The 19,373-nt window shown below is 59.7% G+C and overlaps 1 protein-coding gene across 9 annotated transcripts in view; it reads right to left on the bottom strand.

Moving 5' to 3' along the window:
* EPB41L1 (erythrocyte membrane protein band 4.1 like 1) overlaps positions 1-19,373 on the bottom strand; it is a 62,856-nt gene that overhangs the window by 20,141 nt on the left and 23,342 nt on the right. For 7 of the 9 annotated variants that reach the window (XM_055813970.1, XM_055813974.1, XM_055813976.1 and 4 more), the window contains 13 exons: positions 9,532-9,712; positions 8,926-9,090; positions 7,628-7,732; positions 7,503-7,545; positions 6,758-6,833; positions 6,250-6,468; positions 6,050-6,137; positions 5,577-5,729; positions 4,720-4,817; positions 4,407-4,582; positions 3,840-3,988; positions 3,237-3,272; positions 1,065-1,256 (listed from right to left, as the gene is read on the bottom strand). In XM_055813970.1, coding sequence (XP_055669945.1) covers positions 1,065-1,256; positions 3,237-3,272; positions 3,840-3,988; positions 4,407-4,582; positions 4,720-4,817; positions 5,577-5,729; positions 6,050-6,137; positions 6,250-6,468; positions 6,758-6,833; positions 7,503-7,545; positions 7,628-7,732; positions 8,926-9,090; positions 9,532-9,693 — 1,662 coding nt within the window. In that variant the 5' untranslated portion in view covers positions 9,694-9,712. The remainder of the gene's footprint in view (positions 1-1,064; positions 1,257-3,236; positions 3,273-3,839; positions 3,989-4,406; positions 4,583-4,719; positions 4,818-5,576; positions 5,730-6,049; positions 6,138-6,249; positions 6,469-6,757; positions 6,834-7,502; positions 7,546-7,627; positions 7,733-8,925; positions 9,091-9,531; positions 9,713-19,373) is intronic. The other 2 variants (XM_055813972.1, XM_055813979.1) reach the window with 1 other exon arrangement.

Below are 19,373 nucleotides of genomic sequence, written 5' to 3'. Positions count from 1 at the left end.
CAGCCCCTACTCTCTGGTCAGCACTGGGGACTAGCAGGCATGCATGCACATCACGAATCCCCTGCAAAGAGCCCCTGGCCCAGCCGCCCCACAGCGTCCCGCATGCTCCGCACAGCCCAGCCCCACCTCACTTGCTCTGCACGACTGTCCTGGGAGGGAGCCGGGGCAAAGCAGGTCCCATGTGTGGCATCCACCCTGCCTGGAGCCACGGCCACTGGCACGGGCACAGCACTGGCTCCAGAGCCCCCACGGGGGACAGAACATGACAGAAGGGAGAGCAAGCAGGGAGGGTCCCTGACAGAGAGAGGGCATCCAGGCTGGCAGCGGGCCTGTCCTTGCCACGTATTGCCTGTACCGAGCCAACCAAGAGCCCAGCGCCACAGAGCACCCAGCCGCACCACATCTGCGCCCCTCACACAGCACTGGGGGTTCTGCACGTCCTAGCACCCCCAGTTCCAGTTCCCCAGGTGTTTTCCTTTCACACTCACAGGTCCCACCACAAAGCCAACAGGCAAAACACCCGGAGGGGAGGACATGCGTGCAGTCTGCATGAGAGCAGTGGCACCGTTCATGCCTGCACCTGCTCCCACCACCTGGGTCCCAGCTGGTGAGAGCATCGTGGGGCACCTCGCCGCCGGTGCCTGGTCCTGCTCTGCTGAGGACACCCCTCAGGCAAGAGCTGCACTGGGTGCTGCCACGCAGCAGCCCTGACAGTACGAGGGCTGAGGCCAGCCCCATCTTGTGGGCCAACAAAAGCCACAGCCCAACCCTCAGGCACCCCCAAAACACAGCCCTCCAGAGAAGGGTGCAAAGTTCAGCCCCACGCAGTGCCCAGGCACAAGGGCAGATCACCACCAGCAGTGTGATAACGGTTAGCTCATCCAAAACTTCAGAGCCAGCAGCCTGGCCAGAGGCCCCCTCCCTCCACCCTGTGTCCCCACAAGGTCATTTCCACCCTGTTCCCGCAGGGTAGCACTGGAGGCAGAGACTCAGAGCCCAACAGCTGAGGAACACCTCCCCGCAAACAGCGTGTTCCCCTCCATAAGAGAAGCAGCAGAACAAACCTCGCTGGCCTTTTCTGGGGTTCCCTTTGGTGTTTCATCCTCATGCTTGGGTGAGGAAGAGGCTGGTGAGGAAGGCAGCCTCCTGTCCCGGTCCCTGTGAACTAGCTTGCTGTTGGGCTCCTTCAGGGTCCGTTTCAGCTCATTGATGCTGGCCTGATGCTTCAGCAAAACATCTTCTGGCTTGTCTAAAAACTTGGGGAAGGAAAGAAGAAGATAACTGTGATAAAGCACCAGCCAAGGCAGAAGAGATAAGCAGGGGCACTGGGATGGTTTGCTTCACACCAGGCTTGAATTCAGGGTCTCGAGAGCCAAACGAGCAGCGTGGCAGAGCACCCTGGTCTGCAGCTCCCACTAAGACCGTTGCAAGGAGCAGCAAAAAGGCAGCACGAGGGCGAATACGTGTGGCCAGCTGCCCCCTGCGAAGGGCACAGCGCGCCCCTCGGCATCGCTGGCACGGCCTGCTGAGGACAAGCTGAGCCAGCTGGAAGAAGAGCGGGCTCTCCATTGGGACCAGCAAGGGATTGGGCCCCACTGGCAATACCAGTGGCCGCCTCTGCTGCTCTCTTGTGCCAGGCACGAAGGGAGCCCGTGCCTCTGCCCCAGCAAGGCAGGAAACCGGCATTCCCAATGGAGCTCCTTCAAAGTGGGCTTCTGCCAAAGGGCAGGAGGTCAAGGGCTGGTCAGAGATGTCCAGCACAGATCCAGGCCTGGATCACCATGGACCAGCCTGGGCCCAATGGCAGCCTGCGGTGGGCTGGGGTCTCACCTGATGCAGAGAGGACGGCTCAGTGCACTCAAGTGCAAGGTGGGGTTTAGGCATTAGAGCATCATTTTGCGACCGTACAGGCACCGGGTGGCTCCCCTCGTCCTGCCGCAGAGGTGGGCAAACTGGCTCAGAGCAAGAACCAGCAAGAGCAAGAACCCAGGCTTCTGCTTCAAACTCAAACCTCTTTTGAGGTTCAAAAGGCGTCACCTAAAATACCTCCCTGGTTTTCCTCCTCTGCAACAGCCCAGAGACCCAAGGAAGTCCCATGAAAAACTCTTAACAAATTTTCCAGATCCTGAAGGTTCAGCGCAACTCGTGAAAAAGCTGCCCCCAGGGACCCGCATGCCTGAGCTGTGAAGTGCTTTGTGTTTGCCCACCTCTGGGCTCGGGGTACACCGGGGGAGCAGCACATGCACATGCAGCGGGGTAAGCAATGAGGCGGGCAGGGGAGGGACCAGGACTGGTGCCCACCGCCCCAGCGGGGTCTGCCCTGCGGTGCCAAGCAGGATGGTGAGGGCTGTGTGGTACCAGCGTGGCAAACCCCACCGCTTCGCTGCGTTCGCCCCCCTCGACACTTCCAGCAAGGGTCTGCTTCCCACTGCCAGCTGAGGGAAAATCCCGGGGGAGCAGCTTTGGATTTTTGGCTGGGATGAACCGCTCCTGATGGGGACCACCACGCACACGGGAGTTTGTGCAGGGGAGGGCACAGCCTCCCTTTTCCCTGTGACAGCCCGCTTGCTGGCCGGGCAGAGGCAGGCAGCTGCCCTGGGCACAGGGGGTGGGTGCCAGTGCCTGCTGCGGCCGGCACCGAAGGCAGCTCAGAGACCCATTTGCCCCCGGCGCAGCGGGACAGCAGCTGCGGTGCTGCGGGGAGCTCCAGCCTGTCTCTCTGTGGGGGCACCGCGCTGCAGGAGTGGGGGCTGTGGGAGCAGGGCCACCAGGCAGGGCAGGGGATGAAGGCAGCTGAGGTCAGGCAAAAGCGGAGCGCAGGTCAGGGCGCCAGCGGGAGTGATGGGACTAGCCTCCATGGGAGAGCTGGGGCTGCGGGGCTGGACGGAGAAGAGACACGAGGCAAGGACATGGCGGAGTCAGTAACATGAGCAGAAGCCAGGTCTTCGCAACAGGCCAGGGACTCAGCACGGGGGCCTGGCCCTTGCGCCTTGGGAGGGCTCCTGCTCACACAGACAATTAGATGATTAGGACTACCTTACTTAGTGGGATAGAAGATGCCATGTGTGCGCTGGGGCAGGTCCCCAGCTATCTGCTCATCGGGCTTCTCTAGCATCCAACCCCCCGCCCCAGTGCATCTTGTATTCCAGTAAATAGGGTGACACAGAGTGTTGCTTTGGAAAGGATGGACAATATGATGCACCGATGAGGACTAAGATACTCCAGAGACAGAATACCTCCTGCTTGTGCCTGGGGGTTGTTTCGTGCTCCGGCTGGCAGCAAAGAGAGGGTTAAAAGTAACCAGCAGGGTCAGTCGAGGGAACTTGTCACAAATATCACAGTTAAGTTGATGGGCTTGTAGGGTGCAGAAGGACCAGACCCCCCCTCCCCTTGCATTGTGGGGCTGAAATGGGCTGGAGTGTCCCTGGGCCAGCCTGGGGGCCAGGACAGGGAGTGGGTGGGCTGTGCCCAGGCAGTGGTGGGTACTGGTGTGCCTGGTCTGTCCTCATCCCCATCCCTGTCCCAGAGCAGGGCTGCTCTTGGGTCCAGCCCTGTCTGGGGACAAGCTTTGAGACCACCTGGAGGGTGCTGGGGAATCAGAGTCAAGCCAAGCCCCTGCGACAGCCCCATTTCCACCGGTGAGGCCATGAGCTGTGTCCTAGGGGTCCCACCAGCCTGAGGCACTGTTGGCAGAGAAGGGGCTGCGGGGAACCATGCCCTGGGGCGATCCTACCTGCAGCCCAGCCCTGCTGCCTGTGCCAGGTCCCCTGTCTGCCCTCTCCAGATGTGATCCAGCCTACCCCTCCACGGCCACCCTCCTCTCTCCGCCTTGTCTGTACCTTCAGCTCCTTGATTTTCGTTGGGGTGGTCACCTCCTCGTCCTCCATCTCAGACCTTCTCCTGCTGCCAAACTCACCGTCCTCGTCCTGCTTCTCACCCTCCGCCCTGGCGTCGTGGTTCTCGCTGACAGAGGCTGGGCGCGAGAACTCTGCCCGTGGGGGAGAGCCTGGGTCACCACAGCCCTGCCACCCCCAACCTCCCCCATCCCCTGCCCCCCGCCCTGCCTGCTCAGACCCGGGGACCGAGGAGCCCTGCACGCCCTGCAGCAGGGATGGCTCATCCCAGGGGTCCCCAGGGATGGGGAGCCAGGCGCAGCCCCTTCCCCAAGCTGCCTGACCCCAGCCCTGCCACGGCCCCCGGCTCATGTGCAGCCTGAGCCATCACTTGGGGTGGGGACAGACCCTCTGCCACAGGGATGTGGTTGGGGACAGCCTCCAGAAGGAAGCCTGATGGTTGCTGTGACCCTGCCAAATGAGCCAAACAGCTCGCAGAGATGAGCTGAACAGCATCCCCCTCGCTCCCGCCAGCGGACCAATCTCCCTCCCCCTCCCCAATTTGGGGCATACCTCCGTCAAGGCTGCGAGACATGGTGTACCGTTTGCTGGAGGAGCGCTCGAAGAAGGGAGCCGGGCGGTCAATGAGGGCGCTGGCCTGCCGTGTCTGCGCCTGCGTCCGCCCGCTGTAGCGGAACTTGGAGCCCATCACCAGGAAGCCCTTGGGGGGTGGCTCCGGGGACACCAGCCTAGGGGTGAGAGAGGCGCAGTGCCGTCAGCGAGCCCCAGCCATGCCCCCCCAGAGCTGCCCCCAACATGTACCCACTGTGGCAGGGGCAGAGCCTGTCTGCCTCCAAGAAGGGAAGTCTGGCAAAGGTCTCCTCACCTGAAGAAGGTGTGATGCTCTATGCAGACCTTCCAGAGACGCTTGGCGGAGCGGTGGTTGGGCAGCTTGAAGCCAATGGTGCTCTCAAACTGTTCGTACTTGGGGAAGACAGAGGCACACCATTACAGGCAGATCCTGCTCTAGAGGACATGATGGGATGGGACCTTGCAGAGGCACTCAGGTTGCCTTGGCAGAAGCCATGACCATACAAAAAAACAGTTGTCTTCAAAGCAGTGCTGGAAAGGTCCATGCCCAGCCCCACTAGGTGGTGGGATCACGCCCCCACACTTTTGGCCTAAGCACTTTCCTCAACTGTAGATGGCTTTTCAGTGCAAGATAAATTCCCTCAAGAAACAAAAACCTTTTACAGCTCGGTTTGGTGAGAGGGCATCTCTGTTTCAGATTTACTGTCCTTTCCCTCCTGCCTGCTGGAAAATGTGGGTGGAAATGCATTCTCCTAACCGTGCACTTTGAGTGAAAATAAAATTGGAAAGCAAACGAAACAGCCTCCTGATGGTTTTCTGTGAAGCACGGAAGACACCAAAAATGGCCCTCAACCCCCCTTCCTGGGTGACTTCCCCATGCCAGCCGAATCATGGCATCTGGCTGGTGGGGAAAGGAGCCTAGGGTGCCCTCAGCCTGATGAAGTCACTTTGCCCATGAGAATGAACAGGAAAGCACCTTTGGAAAGCCTCCATATGCCACAGGAGATGTGCTCTCATGGTCAGCATGGTCATTAACTTGGGACCCCGGAGCAGAGGCTGGAGCCAGGCGAGGACCTCCCCACCAGGCAGCCCCAGTTCAGCAGAGCAGGCAGCCTGCCGTGCCCTGGGGCTGCACTGGTGCATGGCACCCACCTCACCCGGGCGGATCTTGATGTAGAAGTTGCTCCTCTTGTAGGAAATTTTGAGGATCTTGGGCCAGGCAAAGCGGTTGATCCTCAGCCGGTCCCTGTAGATGAGGAGGCCATTGGCGCAGACACCCAGCATGATGTCAATACCCTCTGAGTCCTGGAGGAGGCAAGAGGGACAGGAGGGGACTGCTCAGCTGCCCAGTAACAACCAGTCCAGCCAGCAGTGCCACGCTCCTTCCTGCTCTGTGCTCTGCCACAGGGGACCTGCTGACAGTGAGGTCACGGAATCACAGACTGGATGAGGTTGGATCTCTGGAGGTCCTCTGGTCCAGCGCAGGGCCACCCCGAGCCAGCTGCCCAGGACCATGTCCTTGTTGCACCTTCACTGTGGAAGGCAGGGGCTGGGTGGGGAGGGGTGTGCAGTCAGGGCTGGGTGGTGGCACTGGCCATTCTTCTGGCAGCCCCATGGCCCCGTACCTTGGCATGGTGCAGGTCCACCCCGTACATGGAGAGCTTCTTGGCATTCTCCAGAAAGTGGATCTCCGCTTCCCCGGGGGTCATTCCCCTGCAGGAAGACAGAGAGGGAGACACATGGCTGGGCGCCCCACCACGCATGGACCAGCTGTCTAGTGCCTTCCTCCTTCCTGGCCACCAGCCTGTCCTCTTCTGGGGCTCACCGGTAGGTCTTGTGCAACTCCATGATGCGCTCCTCCAGCTCCCGCGTCTGGTTGGGGGCAAAGCGCAGCTCGCTGACATAGTTACCCACATGCTCCTCAGCATCATAGTCACCCAGCTCAGCCTGCACAGCATAGGAGCCCAGCAGGGCATGTGTGACGAAGGAGCAGGGCAGGCGCCCTGTGATGATGTCCGCACGGAGCTGCAGGCACAGGTAGTATCTGCAGGAGGGGGCAAAGGGTGAGAGCAGGGCACAGGCACATGCCCTCCGGAGCAGGCTGGGGCTCCCTGGGAAGCGGCGATACACACCCCACCTTGTAATGCTCCCTGTGGGGACTGCCACCTCCCACAGCCACCTTCCCAGCCCGCTCTGCATGATTTCGGCAGGGCAGCAAGCTCCCAGACATCCCCCAGCCACCCACATCCTGCCTGAGCTCTGTCCCTCCACACGCTCCCAGATGGTCCCCTGGGAGCTGCCGCCAGCTGTGCCCATGCAGGGATGGTTCTCACCTTGTGATGTCCTCCGTGAGCTGGGCAGGGTCTGGAGGGTAAAACTTCACGGTGAAGGCGAAGTTCCAGGGCCCGCCTAGGGAGGGGAGAGAGCAGTAAGGGCAGCATCCATGCTGGCTGCACACAGGTGTGCAGGAGCATCCCGACATCCACTAAGGGTCCCAACTACTCCCCCCAGGCCTGGCACAGGGCAGGGACAAGGGGGCTCCAGAACAGCCCTCAAGACACCAGCACAACTTGGTTAATCCTCCCCAAACAGCTAGGGAGAGAAAAGCATCACAACTTCAGGAGCCATCAGCTCAGTGGGACTACCAGTGTCACAGCAAAAGCCTCATATGCCCCAGAAGGTGAGACCTTGGGCAACAGCCCTTCTGCCACCGCAGCAAGGCAACATCATGGGCAAAGGAACCCCAGGACCTGTCCCAGCAAGCCCCCCACTCTTCTCCCCCATTCCCATCCTCCCTGTGCAGGGCAGGTGGGGATGGCACCCAGAAAGAGACCAGGTCTCAGCCAGCTCTCCAGTGGCATAGACGGGGTCCTTTGCTCCCCAACACCTGTCACAGCTAAGAGAGGTGGGTAACAGGCAGCCAAACGAGCAACAGCATCTGGGTCCTCAGGGCAGCTGCCAAAGGTCCCCTCCAGGGCAGGTGGGGAGGGTCCTGCCAGAGGACAGTCACAACTGAGCCACCCAGGGGCCCCGGGACACCCCAGGGCTGGGGAGGATGGACCCTTCCCAGGCACTTACTGCGGATCTGCTTCTTGATCTCCTTGGAGGGGTCCAGCCAGTTCTGCAATGAGGGGACAGCAGGTCAGGGGGGCCCCCCCCACCATGGCGGCAGCAGCGGCCACAGAGGGACCCCCCATGCTCACCTTCTGGCTGTCTGAGTCACAGAAGGTGAGTCCAAAGTAGTCCTTCTCCAGGAGGTTGAGGTGCTCGCACACCATATCAAAGAGGACCTGCCCTCGGGCATGCTTCTGTTGGAGACACGGAGAGGCTGATGGTGAGCTGACTCCCTTGTGCTCCTGCAGACCCAGCAGGCACAGGCAGCACCCACTGGGTGCAGGCAGGCAGAACTGGGGAGGGTCAGGGCAGCTCTAGCTCTGCAGGTGACCACTGACACATGCTGGGCTGCCTTTAAAAGCAGCCCTCTCACCCGGCAGCACCATTCTGGGGACACCCAGGTGGTCCTGGGGCTGCGGGGATGGGACACGGTCAAGCTGAGCCAGTGCAGTGCAGACAGCAGGTCCCATGGACCAGGGAGACCCAGTGCCCACCCAGCACATCCCTCATCACACCAGGAGACAGTGATGCTGAACCAGCAAGGAGTCCAGCCAGCCCAGGTGCCTCTGCTTCAGAGCAGGAAGCTGGGACAAATATGCCCCAGAGTTTGTGGCAGCCGGTGCTGCCTGTGGGACAAGCTCCTTCCCAACACCCTCCTCGTGGTGGCAGCTGGGTCCCAAAGCATGGTGTGACAAAAAAGAGCCACGAAGAGCCCATGCCATGGGCAGGGATGGAGGGCACCCTGCCCATTATCTGGTCCTTTGAGTACCCTTGCATTTCCCTTCATTACTGGTGGCAGTGAGGCTCAGACTGGCTCATGCAGATGGAAGAACAACCCCTCCCACGTGTGTTTCTCCCCTGTTTACAGCCTCCCAGCCCAGCAGCTCCCATCTCCCCTCTCCAAGGCATCCATTTACCACAGCACCCTCATCATGCGCCCCAGGGACGGCAGCCCAGGGCACCAAGTGGCACAGCCCCCGCAGCTCACTGCCCCCAGCTGCAACCAGGGGCTCCTGCTGACAGGCTCTGACACACCTCGCCGTGCGGTCCCTGGCCTGCTGGCTTTATGGGGAAGGACAGCAAGGGTTGGGAATACGAACACAGAGAGGATGGACACAAACCTGCCTAGGACAGCCGTAAGGTTCCATGTGTGTCAGCCTCTTTCCGCCAACACATGCACACACATGTCTGTCCAGATTTTTTCCTTATTTTGCAATTTCAACTTAAACAGCTATTTATGTGGATCCTTTCCCCTAGGAGAGAGGTGCTACAAAGCTGTCCTTGGAAGAGCCCTGACATCGGGGACTCGCTGGGCTGGGCAGGGTCCCTGGGCTGAGACATGTCCCCCTCCTTGGTGCCCATGCAGCCCCCTGAAGCTGGGACTCACCTCCACCTCACATTCATACTCGGAGGCATCGAGCAGAGTCACTCTGCAGAGGGCACTCTTCACTTTCTTGGTGGTTTTCTGGGGTGACTTCTGGGTCTTGCTGGGGGTTGTTTTGTCAGAGAGCCCATCAGTCTCACTGTAGTCCTTCTCCTCCATCTCTGTTCCCTGGAGAAGGGAGACGCGCAGGGTTACTGGCACCACTGCCAGGATGGACAGGCAGACAGATAGGGAAAGCCCTCCAAGAGCAGGCAGAAGAGGGCAGCTGATGGGGGCTGACGACCCCCTGCCCTGGCCAGCAGCCGCAGCAGTGCCATTTCCAGCACAGTCAGTGCTTGAGGCTGCCATGCTGCTCCTTCTGCCCGTCCTGCCTGCAGGGACCTGTGCAGGAAGCTGGGAGGCAGCCGGCAGAGCCCACCCTCATCCCCTCCGGGATGTTCCCCCAGGGCTGACAGCACAGGGGAGGTGCCCACCTCACTGGGCTCCCTGCAGCCCCCACGCTGCAGCAAGGACATGGCGATGGGCAGTAGAGAGTGGTGGCACGTTCCCTTCCTCCGCTGCGCCCTCCTCTCTGCCACATTTCACAGCACCCAGCTGTCACCCACTCACCGGCTCCATGTTTCGGGCATCGGACTGTGCCCCGGGCTTCTCATTGCCCTCGGCGGGGCTGGCTGCGGCGGTGGGGCCCTGCGCGGCTGCCTCCAGCTGCTGCTGCGGAGCCTCCTCCTGCACGTTCTTCACCTCCAAACCGGGGCCCGTCTCCGTGGTCATGGCCGCTGGTCACCTTGCTCTGCCCCCGCCAACCACAAGGAGAGACAGGAGGTGTCACCCAGGCATGCAGGGATGGAGGATGCTGGCAAGGCAGCCCGGGATGCCCTGGCCACAGGGGCAGGGGACCTGCCCAGCCCTGCCCTGCTGCCAGGCGCCCGCTCCCCCTCCGTGCCCAGAGCTGGCTTTGCAAACGGCCGGTGGCAGCAGCACAGGACATCAGGATTTCGTACTTAGTTGAGCCAGAGAAGAAGAGCCAGTGGTGTGGGGAAGGACACCAGTGGCAGGGACCCCCCATCATCACGCCCCAACTCTGCACTCACAGCAGGGAGTGGGGCTGGCCATAACCCCCTGCTCCCCCCAGCCCTGGGGTCTTCGGTACCTTCACTAGTATTTTTCACGAATGGGAGGGCTGATCCTGGGAGGAAAAAACGGGCTGTGAGTCAAGGTAAAGGCTGCACTGAGACAGGAAATTGCAGACACGAACGACTCCACATATTGCATCCGGGATGGCTGGGGTTTTTTCCCCTCTGGACTTCCCAGCAGCAGCAGCACACTGGGTTCCCACGGCTGGCGTGGCCGGACCCTGTGTGGTGGTGGGACAAAACCTGCCTCTGGCTCCAGCTGCTTGTCCCATGCAAGATGCAAAAATAAACTTGGGGCCAGGCACAGGGGAGGTGAAGGCACTTTCCGTGCTGGGGTGCTCAGAAACATGTTTCCTGCAACCTTTAAGTTTTTGAAACTTTTATGCAAATACAGCGTGGGGCTGGTGACGGCTCCTGGGATGGTCCATGTGCATGCAGGTCATCAAGCGCCCTTTGTGACCATCACCCATCTGCCACTCGGGCTGCTCAGGCCCCACCAGCTCCCCAGACCATGTCCAGCTGTGCAGGACCAGCTGGGATCACCGCCATCAGCGTGCCTGAGGGCTGTGACTGGATGAGCTGGCTCAACCAGCAACATCTGTCCAAGGTCACATCACCCACCTTGCCCACACAGCAGCCACAGGAGCAGCCCTGAGTAGTGCCTGCAACACCAGAAAAACTGCACTTTTTTGGAGTGTGGAAGCCCATATGGGATATTTCTGGTCCCTGTTTCTGGAATGACAGCCCACATGGCACAGGCAGGGAGCCAGCTCCTCCCTGAGCTGCCAAACCCCAGGCTTTGCCCCAGGCCCAGCAGCATTAATACAGGGATGAGGTCTCAGAACAGCTCCAGGTCACAAACTCTGCCACCCTGGGGCTCGAGGAGTTACTTGGTGACATGACATCCCACCACCATCACCTCCTGTAAGTCCCAACTACCTAAATGCTGTTCTAGCAAGTATGGGAGAGCAAGACTCCAGCCAAGACCATGACCTAAGTCAGGCAGGGAAAGGCAACTTTTGCTGCCACCCACAAACTTACTGACTACAAAGAGAACATCTCACACTGTAGCTCTTGTCCCACTTCTGCCTTTCAGGTGCCCTCAGCCCAATGGGGAGATGTGAAACCTTACCCAGAATAACTGCTAAAACGGGCTCCCAGGGCGGAAAGGGACAGACAGGAGGCAAGGGGGTGGCACTGGTCAGCCTGCACTCCCACAGCCGGGCTCAGCCTGCCCCAGAGCTGCTGCGGCCGTGCTGGCTGTGCTGGCCATGCAGCCGCCGCGGAGGGACTTGGCTCACACGAGAAGAGCCAGGACTTCACCCCCTGCCCCAGGGCCGTGCTCTCCTGGCCAGAACAGGCAGGACAACCTGCCACCAGCCCCTGAGAAACATCAGCTCAGCTTCTCCTAACAGACACCAGTGCCTGGCCAAGAGCATGAGAAGATTTCAAAGGTCACCAGCAGTTTATTTTTTCGGCAGAGGAAACGGGGCTGCTGTTTTTCCACTGCAAATTCAAGCAGTTGCCAGCTCCCAGCTCCAGTCCCTGCGTGGATCATTCTCAACCGCTTCCATTTGGTTCTCAGCGTGTGAATTTTTTAATCGATGTGAAACCTCTGAAATGACAACCATCACTTTGGGCCAAAACTGCTGCATTTTTTACTTGAGGTTTCTAAGCATTCTTCCAAACTATTTTTTCCCTGCACCAGCAAACACTGATCCCTGAGGAAATTATGGGGGCTGTTTAAGGGTAGCAAGCTGGGAATTCATCCTGCCCTTCCCAGACAGCCCTAGTTTTGCATATTAAGCTCCAGCTCAAACCTTCTGACAGTGGGCAAGGAGTCCAATGCAGGGACCCTAAACATCCAGCTGAAGCTGATGGCAGCATGATGCAGAGGTGGCAGAGCCCTGGCAAAGGGGCCTGGCAAGCCCCCAGGGACCATCTCCCTGCTCCCATTGTGGCCTGGCTTCTCTGCCACCCTGCTTTGGGATCCTGGCCACTGCCCCTTTTCCCTGGACCCAGCACAACTTGGCCCCGCCGCACACCAGGGATTGACTTTCCTGTAGCACTCAAGAGCTTCAAAAGCAGAAGATGCTTATGTGGGAGCATCTCTGCCTTAAGCAGGAACCACCCCGATTTAAAGGCAGAAAGCACGCTTTCAGACAGCATGAAGCTGGTCACGCGGCACTTTCTGGATGCAAAATGCAGCTTCTGCTGCCCCACCTCACAGGACAGCCCCTACAGAGACCCCGAGGTGGGGGGCCATGGGTTGAAAAAGGACATGGGTGCCAGCATGCTGCCAAAGGGACAGTTTAACTGACATATTTCCCATCACAAATCTTTAGCAGAGGTTGAGACCACAGCTGCAGCAAACTTGACCAAGACCAGTGGAAATGCTGTCCCAAATAATCTGATTTGTTTCTGTTATTAACCACAGCAGGGGCAGGACTCAATCCTGCAGGGCAGGCAGCCTACCCGGGCCACCCCAGCCCTTCCCCAGCACCTGGCCTTGCTCACACACGTTCCCTGCGAGCTCCTGCGCCGAGGCCGGCAGCTGCCCGGGCAGTGGTGGCAGAGGTGCCCGAGGTGCCCGGAGCCTTCCCCAGCAGGGCGCTGGCCAGGGGGGCTCCTCTGCACCTGCAGCCCCTGGTGCCCAGAGCGAAGCACAAGCCTGGTTTATAGCAAGGGGTGGCTCGCTTCTGCTGCAGCCAGACCCAAACCGGGCTGGGGGCACCTCCTCAGGGCAAACACCAGGAGAAACGGCTGGAGCCAGCCGGAGCTCCGGGCTACCAAAACAGGCGCGTGGGAACGGTGACTGCAAAAAAAGCCTTAGCAGGATCACAAGTAGACCTGCTTGTCATGCCAACAATCTCCACCCATCATCTCCCTGCCTGCTCCTCCCTCCCTTGGTGTTTTCCTCTTCTCCCCTTTCAAGTTGGAGTGTGGATTCACGGCTTTCCCAGACGCTCTGCCCCCGCACTTCCCCAGCATATCCTGGCTCCAGCCTCCACAGCGCTCCCCCCAGAGCCTTTCCCTTCCCTGCCACCTGCAAACAGGGTTTCGCCCAAGCTTGCTTTCCCCTTCCCCCTGCCCATTCACTCCCTATTGCTGGGCTGTTTTCAAGGCTGAGCATCCCCCCTTCTCGCCTGGGCTCTGCTTTCCCCCGTTGCTCCCTGCGCTTCTGAAGCATCACGGACACGGGCAGGCACGTCTCTGTCCACAGCCCCATGCTGAGTGCCCAAACAGGTCTCCACAAGCTCCAGCGCAACTGGGGTGCACAGAGCTGGGTAGCAACGAAGCACCCTCCTCCCTTGCCACTGCGTTTGGCAGCTGCTGAGGGTCCGAGGGTGGCTGATCCTGGCAGCAAAGCCCACCACCACACTGCAGGACAGGCAGCTGCCGTGGAGAGAGCCAGAGATGGGGAGCAAGCGGGGCACAGGCAGGTGACAGTGGCTGCGTGACACTGGGCAGGGGGTCCAGGTACTTGCCAGCCCCCAAGAACAATGGAGGAGCTCACCAGGGCCGCAGCACCCAGCACCCCTGCCATGGAGCAGAGGCTGAGCTGGCAAGGGATGGGCAGGATGAGTGCACAGGCACCACAAGCAGTGCCTTCCAGCCATCCTTGAAACACAGAGGAGTCCCAGCAGGGAGTCCTGGGTATCCTCCAGGGACACATACAAAGTGAACAGGGAGAGCGGTCCCCAAAGCCCCAGCAACATGCGGCAACCCTAAGCCCCACTGCCACCCAGTCCTCACCCCCTGGCACTGGGGGACATGCAAATCCCCAAACCGCTCCGCAGTGCAGCAGGCAGCCCGGAGAGCAACCCTGCGCTGTTCTGCAGCAAGGCCAAAAAACCATATGAGCTGCCCTGTTTATGGTGAGGGGGGTGGGGGGAGGGAGGCATCAAAAACACAGGGTGTCCCCAGCTCCTGGAGACTGCACACTGCTCCTCACATTGCACTGGCAGGGGCAGAGATATGCACTGCCTCGAACCGTTCCCCAGCTGGAAAAGTGCCCTGTTCCCCTCACCCGAGCTCCAGAACCCACATCCCACCCAGGATGGTGCTCCCCATGCTGGGCACCCGCTGCTGGCTAAAGTCCAGAGCATTCCATGGGCAGTCAGCCGCACCGCAGAGCATCCCGCGTAACTGCCTTTCCTGTGGCGGTGCCAGCCCTACCTTGGTGCCAGCTTCCCATGCCTCCAGCGCAGCTCACTGCTGCCAGGCTGCTGCCGCGTCCGAGGCAGCGCTTTCTGCAGAGCTGTCTCTTCCCCAGCCCCAACACCCCCGCACAGTGATTGATGTGTACCGCAGCCGCAGCCGAGCTGGGAACTGGGCTGCCTTCCCATCCCACTGCTGGGCTCCCCCCTCGCCAGGAGCTCTGTGCCCGCACCGCAGCCCCTTGGCATGGTGGGAGGGTCCCACGTGGATGCTGGTGCCAGTCCCATCCGCCCCCCTGGCTTGCAAACACCTGACTCATCCCAGGCCAGGCACCAGAGAGCTGGCACAGGCTGTAGTCCTGCCAGGATCCTTCCCCATGCACACACCGGCAGGGAAGGAGAGCTTAGCTCCTGCACTGGCTGCTTGGCAGGGAGCTGGACCCGCTACATGTCTTCATCCCAAGTTAATCCGGCACTTCCCTGCATCACCCTCCCCCCCCCATCCCTTACATGGGTCCTGGGGCAGCAAACACTGCACTGCCTCCAAAACACGTACCCAAGCACCCCACTTGCACGAGTCAGCTTGGAGATGTACCAGCAGCGAGAGCTGAACAGAAGCTCTTTCATCCCGCCCGTACACACTGAAGTGCAGAGCGTGACACCCGGCACATCCCTGCCTGCAGGGCACGTGGCTCCTTGCCCCGCCCCCAGGAGGGACATCACCACAGAGCAAGCACTGGGGCCTGGAACCACTCCATAGAGGTGCCTCGCACCCCTGCAACGCAACAGCACGAAGCGCCGCCAAGTGCAGTGCTGACACCGCTGCAGCAGAGGCCGGATCCTGCCTTCAGTGGGCGAGGGAAGCCCCAGTGCACAGGCAGGGGGACAGGCAGAGCAGCCACCATGGCACATCCCCGAGCACCCACAACTGCAAAACCTCCATGTCCAGAGCCACTGCATGAACAAGGAGGAGGAGACAGAGCAGGGGGAAGAGCCAGCCCAGAGCCGAGAGAGGAGGCGAAAAACAGACAGGAAAAGGAGGGGGAAAGGGAGAGAGAGCGGCAGACAAAGACCAGAGACCCAAGCCATGCCTCAGGTTGGACCTGACACGTGATGGGAAAAAAACTCATTTATCATGTTGTGCACAGCCCCCAGCTCAGCCAGACCCCCCGGCCCTGGGGAGCGCTGCCCGGCAGGAGGGAGGCACAGCATGCCTGACAGCCTTTCCAACACTCCACTTGAACCACTCGTCCCTGCCACGTCTGCCCAGCTTGGTACTCACACAAGCAAAAAGGAGTTCAGCACCTACCTTGGAGGTTCACACAGGCCGAAGCAAGTGCTGGAGGGGCTGTTATTAGAGTATTTGTGGGTTTTAACCCAATCCTCTGCTTACAGGATGCCTGTTTCATGTCTTTTGAATGCCTAAAGGCACCTGTGTCTCTCCCCATCTGACCCTCTCCCAACCACGAGGAACTTATGTCCAGGAGAAGGGAACAACAGCATCCCTGTGGCTGTACAGCCACAAACCACATCCCCACCAGTGATGAGACTGAAGCAGGATCAGGGCCCTAAGAAACCCCAGAGCATCACCAAATAACACTGAATAACAAGAGCACGGGCAGCACGGCCCCCTGTCCATCTCTGGGATCAACATCCCACTAAGAAGCTGGGCTGGGGGCACTGACCCACTGGACGAGGCCAGCTCTGCTGGGCAGCGCCTGCAGCCAGGGCAGGAACAACCCTGGAGCAGCCCATCTGCTGGTGAAGACCTGCAGCTCCAACGAGGAGCAGGAGGGCAGAGGAGGAGGAACCCTCCCCTGTGCAGGGAGATATCCGCCCCCCCCGCTGCTGCCCAGAGGGATGTACACCTTCTGCGGGTGCCCAGGCACAGGAGAAAGAGCTTTTTAGCTTTTTCCAAGGCAAGGATAGTTCTGAGCCCTTGGAGATGTTCAAGCCTTGCAGGCAATTATCAAAGATAAGAGACAAACGTTTTAAAGGCCAGAAGGGACGGAAGAGGGATAACAGAGGGTGGGGAGAAGAAAAAGCAAGTCTGCTCAGAGGCGCGGCAGGGTGGGGAGCAGCACACAGGCTTCCTTCATCAGCTCTGACCTTCCACACAGAGGACACCATGGGACAGTGGGACACAGCAGGGACTCAGGTCACATGGGCAGATCTGGGGCTACTGCAGAGAAAAAAAAAATGGTGCCAAGGAGAAGGTACTTGGTCCTGCCCCAGGACTGCAACTGCACTGTGTGGTGCACCCCAACCCAAGCCAGACCCCCGCTAGTGCTGCCCACAGCGGGGTCCTGCCACCTCCCACCACCCCCGAGGGCAGGACACGCTGCACCATGCCCCTGGTCCTGCGGGGCTGTGCAGTGCCCTGCTTGCCAGGCAAGCCTCCAGGGGCTCGCTCCCGCCTGTCCTCACATTTTCCAGTTTACCTGGGAAAGTGCTCCAGCATCCAGGGTCCCCAGAGATGCCCCTAGGCACACCCGGACCTGATGCAAAGCTTGCCAGGAGATGTGCTGGCCGGATCTGGGGCTCTGGCAGGCAGACATTGGGGGGAGCACCCCACTTCACTGGACTGGGGCTTGGCTGCGCAGGGTAAGCCTCAAGGGCAAGGAGGAAAGAGGCCCCCAGCCCTCCCCACCTGCCACAGAGACGACAGGGAGGGGACAGGCCACGCCATGCCACCAAGCCTGGTGGAGCAGAAGCATAGCTGCCCCAGCCCCTGGCACTGCCCCACACCCACCTTCACAAGTCCCACATGCTCCCGGCCCCGCTCTCCTCTCCCATCGGCTCCCCCACCAGGTCACATCCTCCAGGCACTGGGATGCCACCTCCCCCCAGCACTGCTCTGGCTTCATGGCAGCATGACATGAGAAGTGCCTGCACACCAGCCAGCCAGTTCTTGGGAACAGATTCCCTCCTGCTTAATATCCTTTTTCCATCCCCTGTCTGTCTTTCAGCAGCAATTAGCTCTGCCCAGGCTGCTTTCCCTGCCTGTTTTATATTCAGAACATATACATAACATATATATAATATACATTAATGCAGTGTTATCACCACACAGTCAAATGCACCATGCACAATCACTTCAGAAGGTCTGAGTCCCAGAGCCACCATGACACTGGTTGCCAGCTGTGCCCACAGCGACCAGCACTGCAGTGTCCGCCCTACATCCGAGTCCTAAAATATATGTGCGGCATAGCTGGATTCCAGCTGCTGTGGGGAAAACGGTAACTTGGAAATTTCCATGCTCTGAAGCATTTCAGATACGTGAAAGGACCAACAAGGTGTCAAAGGAGCTTGAAGGAGTCACAGGGCTGAGCAGGAGCCAGAAATAGCAACCAGGAGCCTGGGTTCGGCTGCGCTGGGAAGGTCCATGGCGTGGGCAGCCAGACACGCCCCCCCCATCAGAAAACAACCTTCAAATAGGTGCCTCAGTGGAGATGGATGGCAAGAGGTTCACAGCCTTGCACAACCTTCCTTTCCCAGCTCTGACTCTGCTTTGCTAAGAAAATACTTCACTAGTCTCACTTCAATACATATTTGCAAGCAACAGCATTTGCGTCCCCGCAGAGCTGGGGAGAATCCGTCCTTTGGCATTGGAGCGCTCAGACACTACAGACACCCAAACCAGGGACAAATGGAAAAATCCTCAATGACTTGCAAAATACAACCAAAAAAACCACTGACATCAGGCTCCAGCTTGCTGCAGGGCACCTGGTCTGCAAAAATCCTTCAGAAGGAAATGAGAGGCTGGAAAGCACCGGCCTGGACACGTGCGCACTGAGGATGCAGTACTTCAGCCTCCAACCCAGCTGTGAGCTACAGCATCCAGGATGGGGCCGAGCCTCCTGCGAGGATTACACCCATGGGCAGTTCTGACAATTTACATCTCAGGCTGCGGGTATCCGAGCCCAGAAAGGACCTGGAAAGATACCCAAATATTTTTGAAGCATAACAACAGTACTTGTCCATTATCCTTGAGTTGGTTCAGAATAGCCCAACGGACTTAGAGTTATGCCAGATGTCCCTTTTCCTGGTGGGAGGCACGTGACCCCAACTTTTAACCTGAATTACAGAAACACCTGCTCAGCAAGGAGCCCCGCAGTGCGGTTTGCAGGGACCAGAGATGCATCCCCATGCAGGCACAGGGAGGAGAGAGGTCATCTCATCCTCCCCACTAGCTCGCAGGAGGGCAGGAGCTGCCTGTGACCAAAGCAGCACGCCAGGAGGTCCAGCCAACAGGGGACTGTGCTCTCAGGTTAGGACAATGATGGCTGGATGCAGCCACCAGCTTGCCAAGGTGCCAGGGCACCAATCTCTGTGCCCCAGCTGCTGCCAGGGAGGGGACTGAACGGTGGAGCTCCCTTTGCAGGCAGAGCACAATCTCTCTCCATCTCGGTGCTGGTGTACCTCGCAGCCAGGCTTGGGAAACGCTGATAAGATGAGAGAAAACATCTTCTCTCCCTACTCTTGCACTGCTCTCCTTCCAGACAATTAATTTTAGCCCTGCACCAGCCCGTGGCTGTCTTGCAGTGCTGCTGTGAATCATCGGCAGCGAAACGCTGACTCACAGAGGTGACGCTCTGGATGCAACTGACGTGGGAGCCCTGGTCCCCGCAGCCCCCCACGAGCCCGCTCCTGGCAGCCCTCTTCCAGGTCCCCACACCGCCTCCACAAGCCCCAGGGGGCCGCACCAGCCCTCCACCCCAGCAGGAGATGATGCTTCAAGAGGTCATTTAATCCCACCTGGCTCAAGGCAGGGAGCAGCTCTATCCACATCGGCCCCACAAGCCTTTCATAGTCTCCTGTGGTGGAAACTCCTGCACTACGGCCTGGGCCAGGGCTTTACCCTCATCACATCAGAAAGGTATTCTCCAGCATCTCATCAAACCTCCCTCCCTGTAGTTTTGGGCTGTGGTTGTCCTTGTCCCGAGGAGCCAGGGCAGAGCTCCTTCTGCCTTTCCACTACATCAAGCTCTGCAGCTCCCCACTGTCCCCAGGCTACAGCAACCCCTCCATGGGAGCAGCCCCACAGAGAGCCACTGGCAGCAGCTCAGCCCTGCATGGAGGAGAAGGCAACGCCGGTGGTAGCTCGCTCAGCCCAGGGACAGCAACAACCTGTAGCCACCATTCAACCAGCAGGACC

The sequence above is a fragment of the Falco peregrinus genome, chromosome 9, assembly GCF_023634155.1.
Source record: "Falco peregrinus isolate bFalPer1 chromosome 9, bFalPer1.pri, whole genome shotgun sequence".
NCBI classification, from domain to species: Eukaryota; Metazoa; Chordata; class Aves; order Falconiformes; family Falconidae; genus Falco; species Falco peregrinus.
Note: the sequence above shows the minus strand (reverse complement) of the source record. Positions and strands in the feature narration are given on the sequence as shown.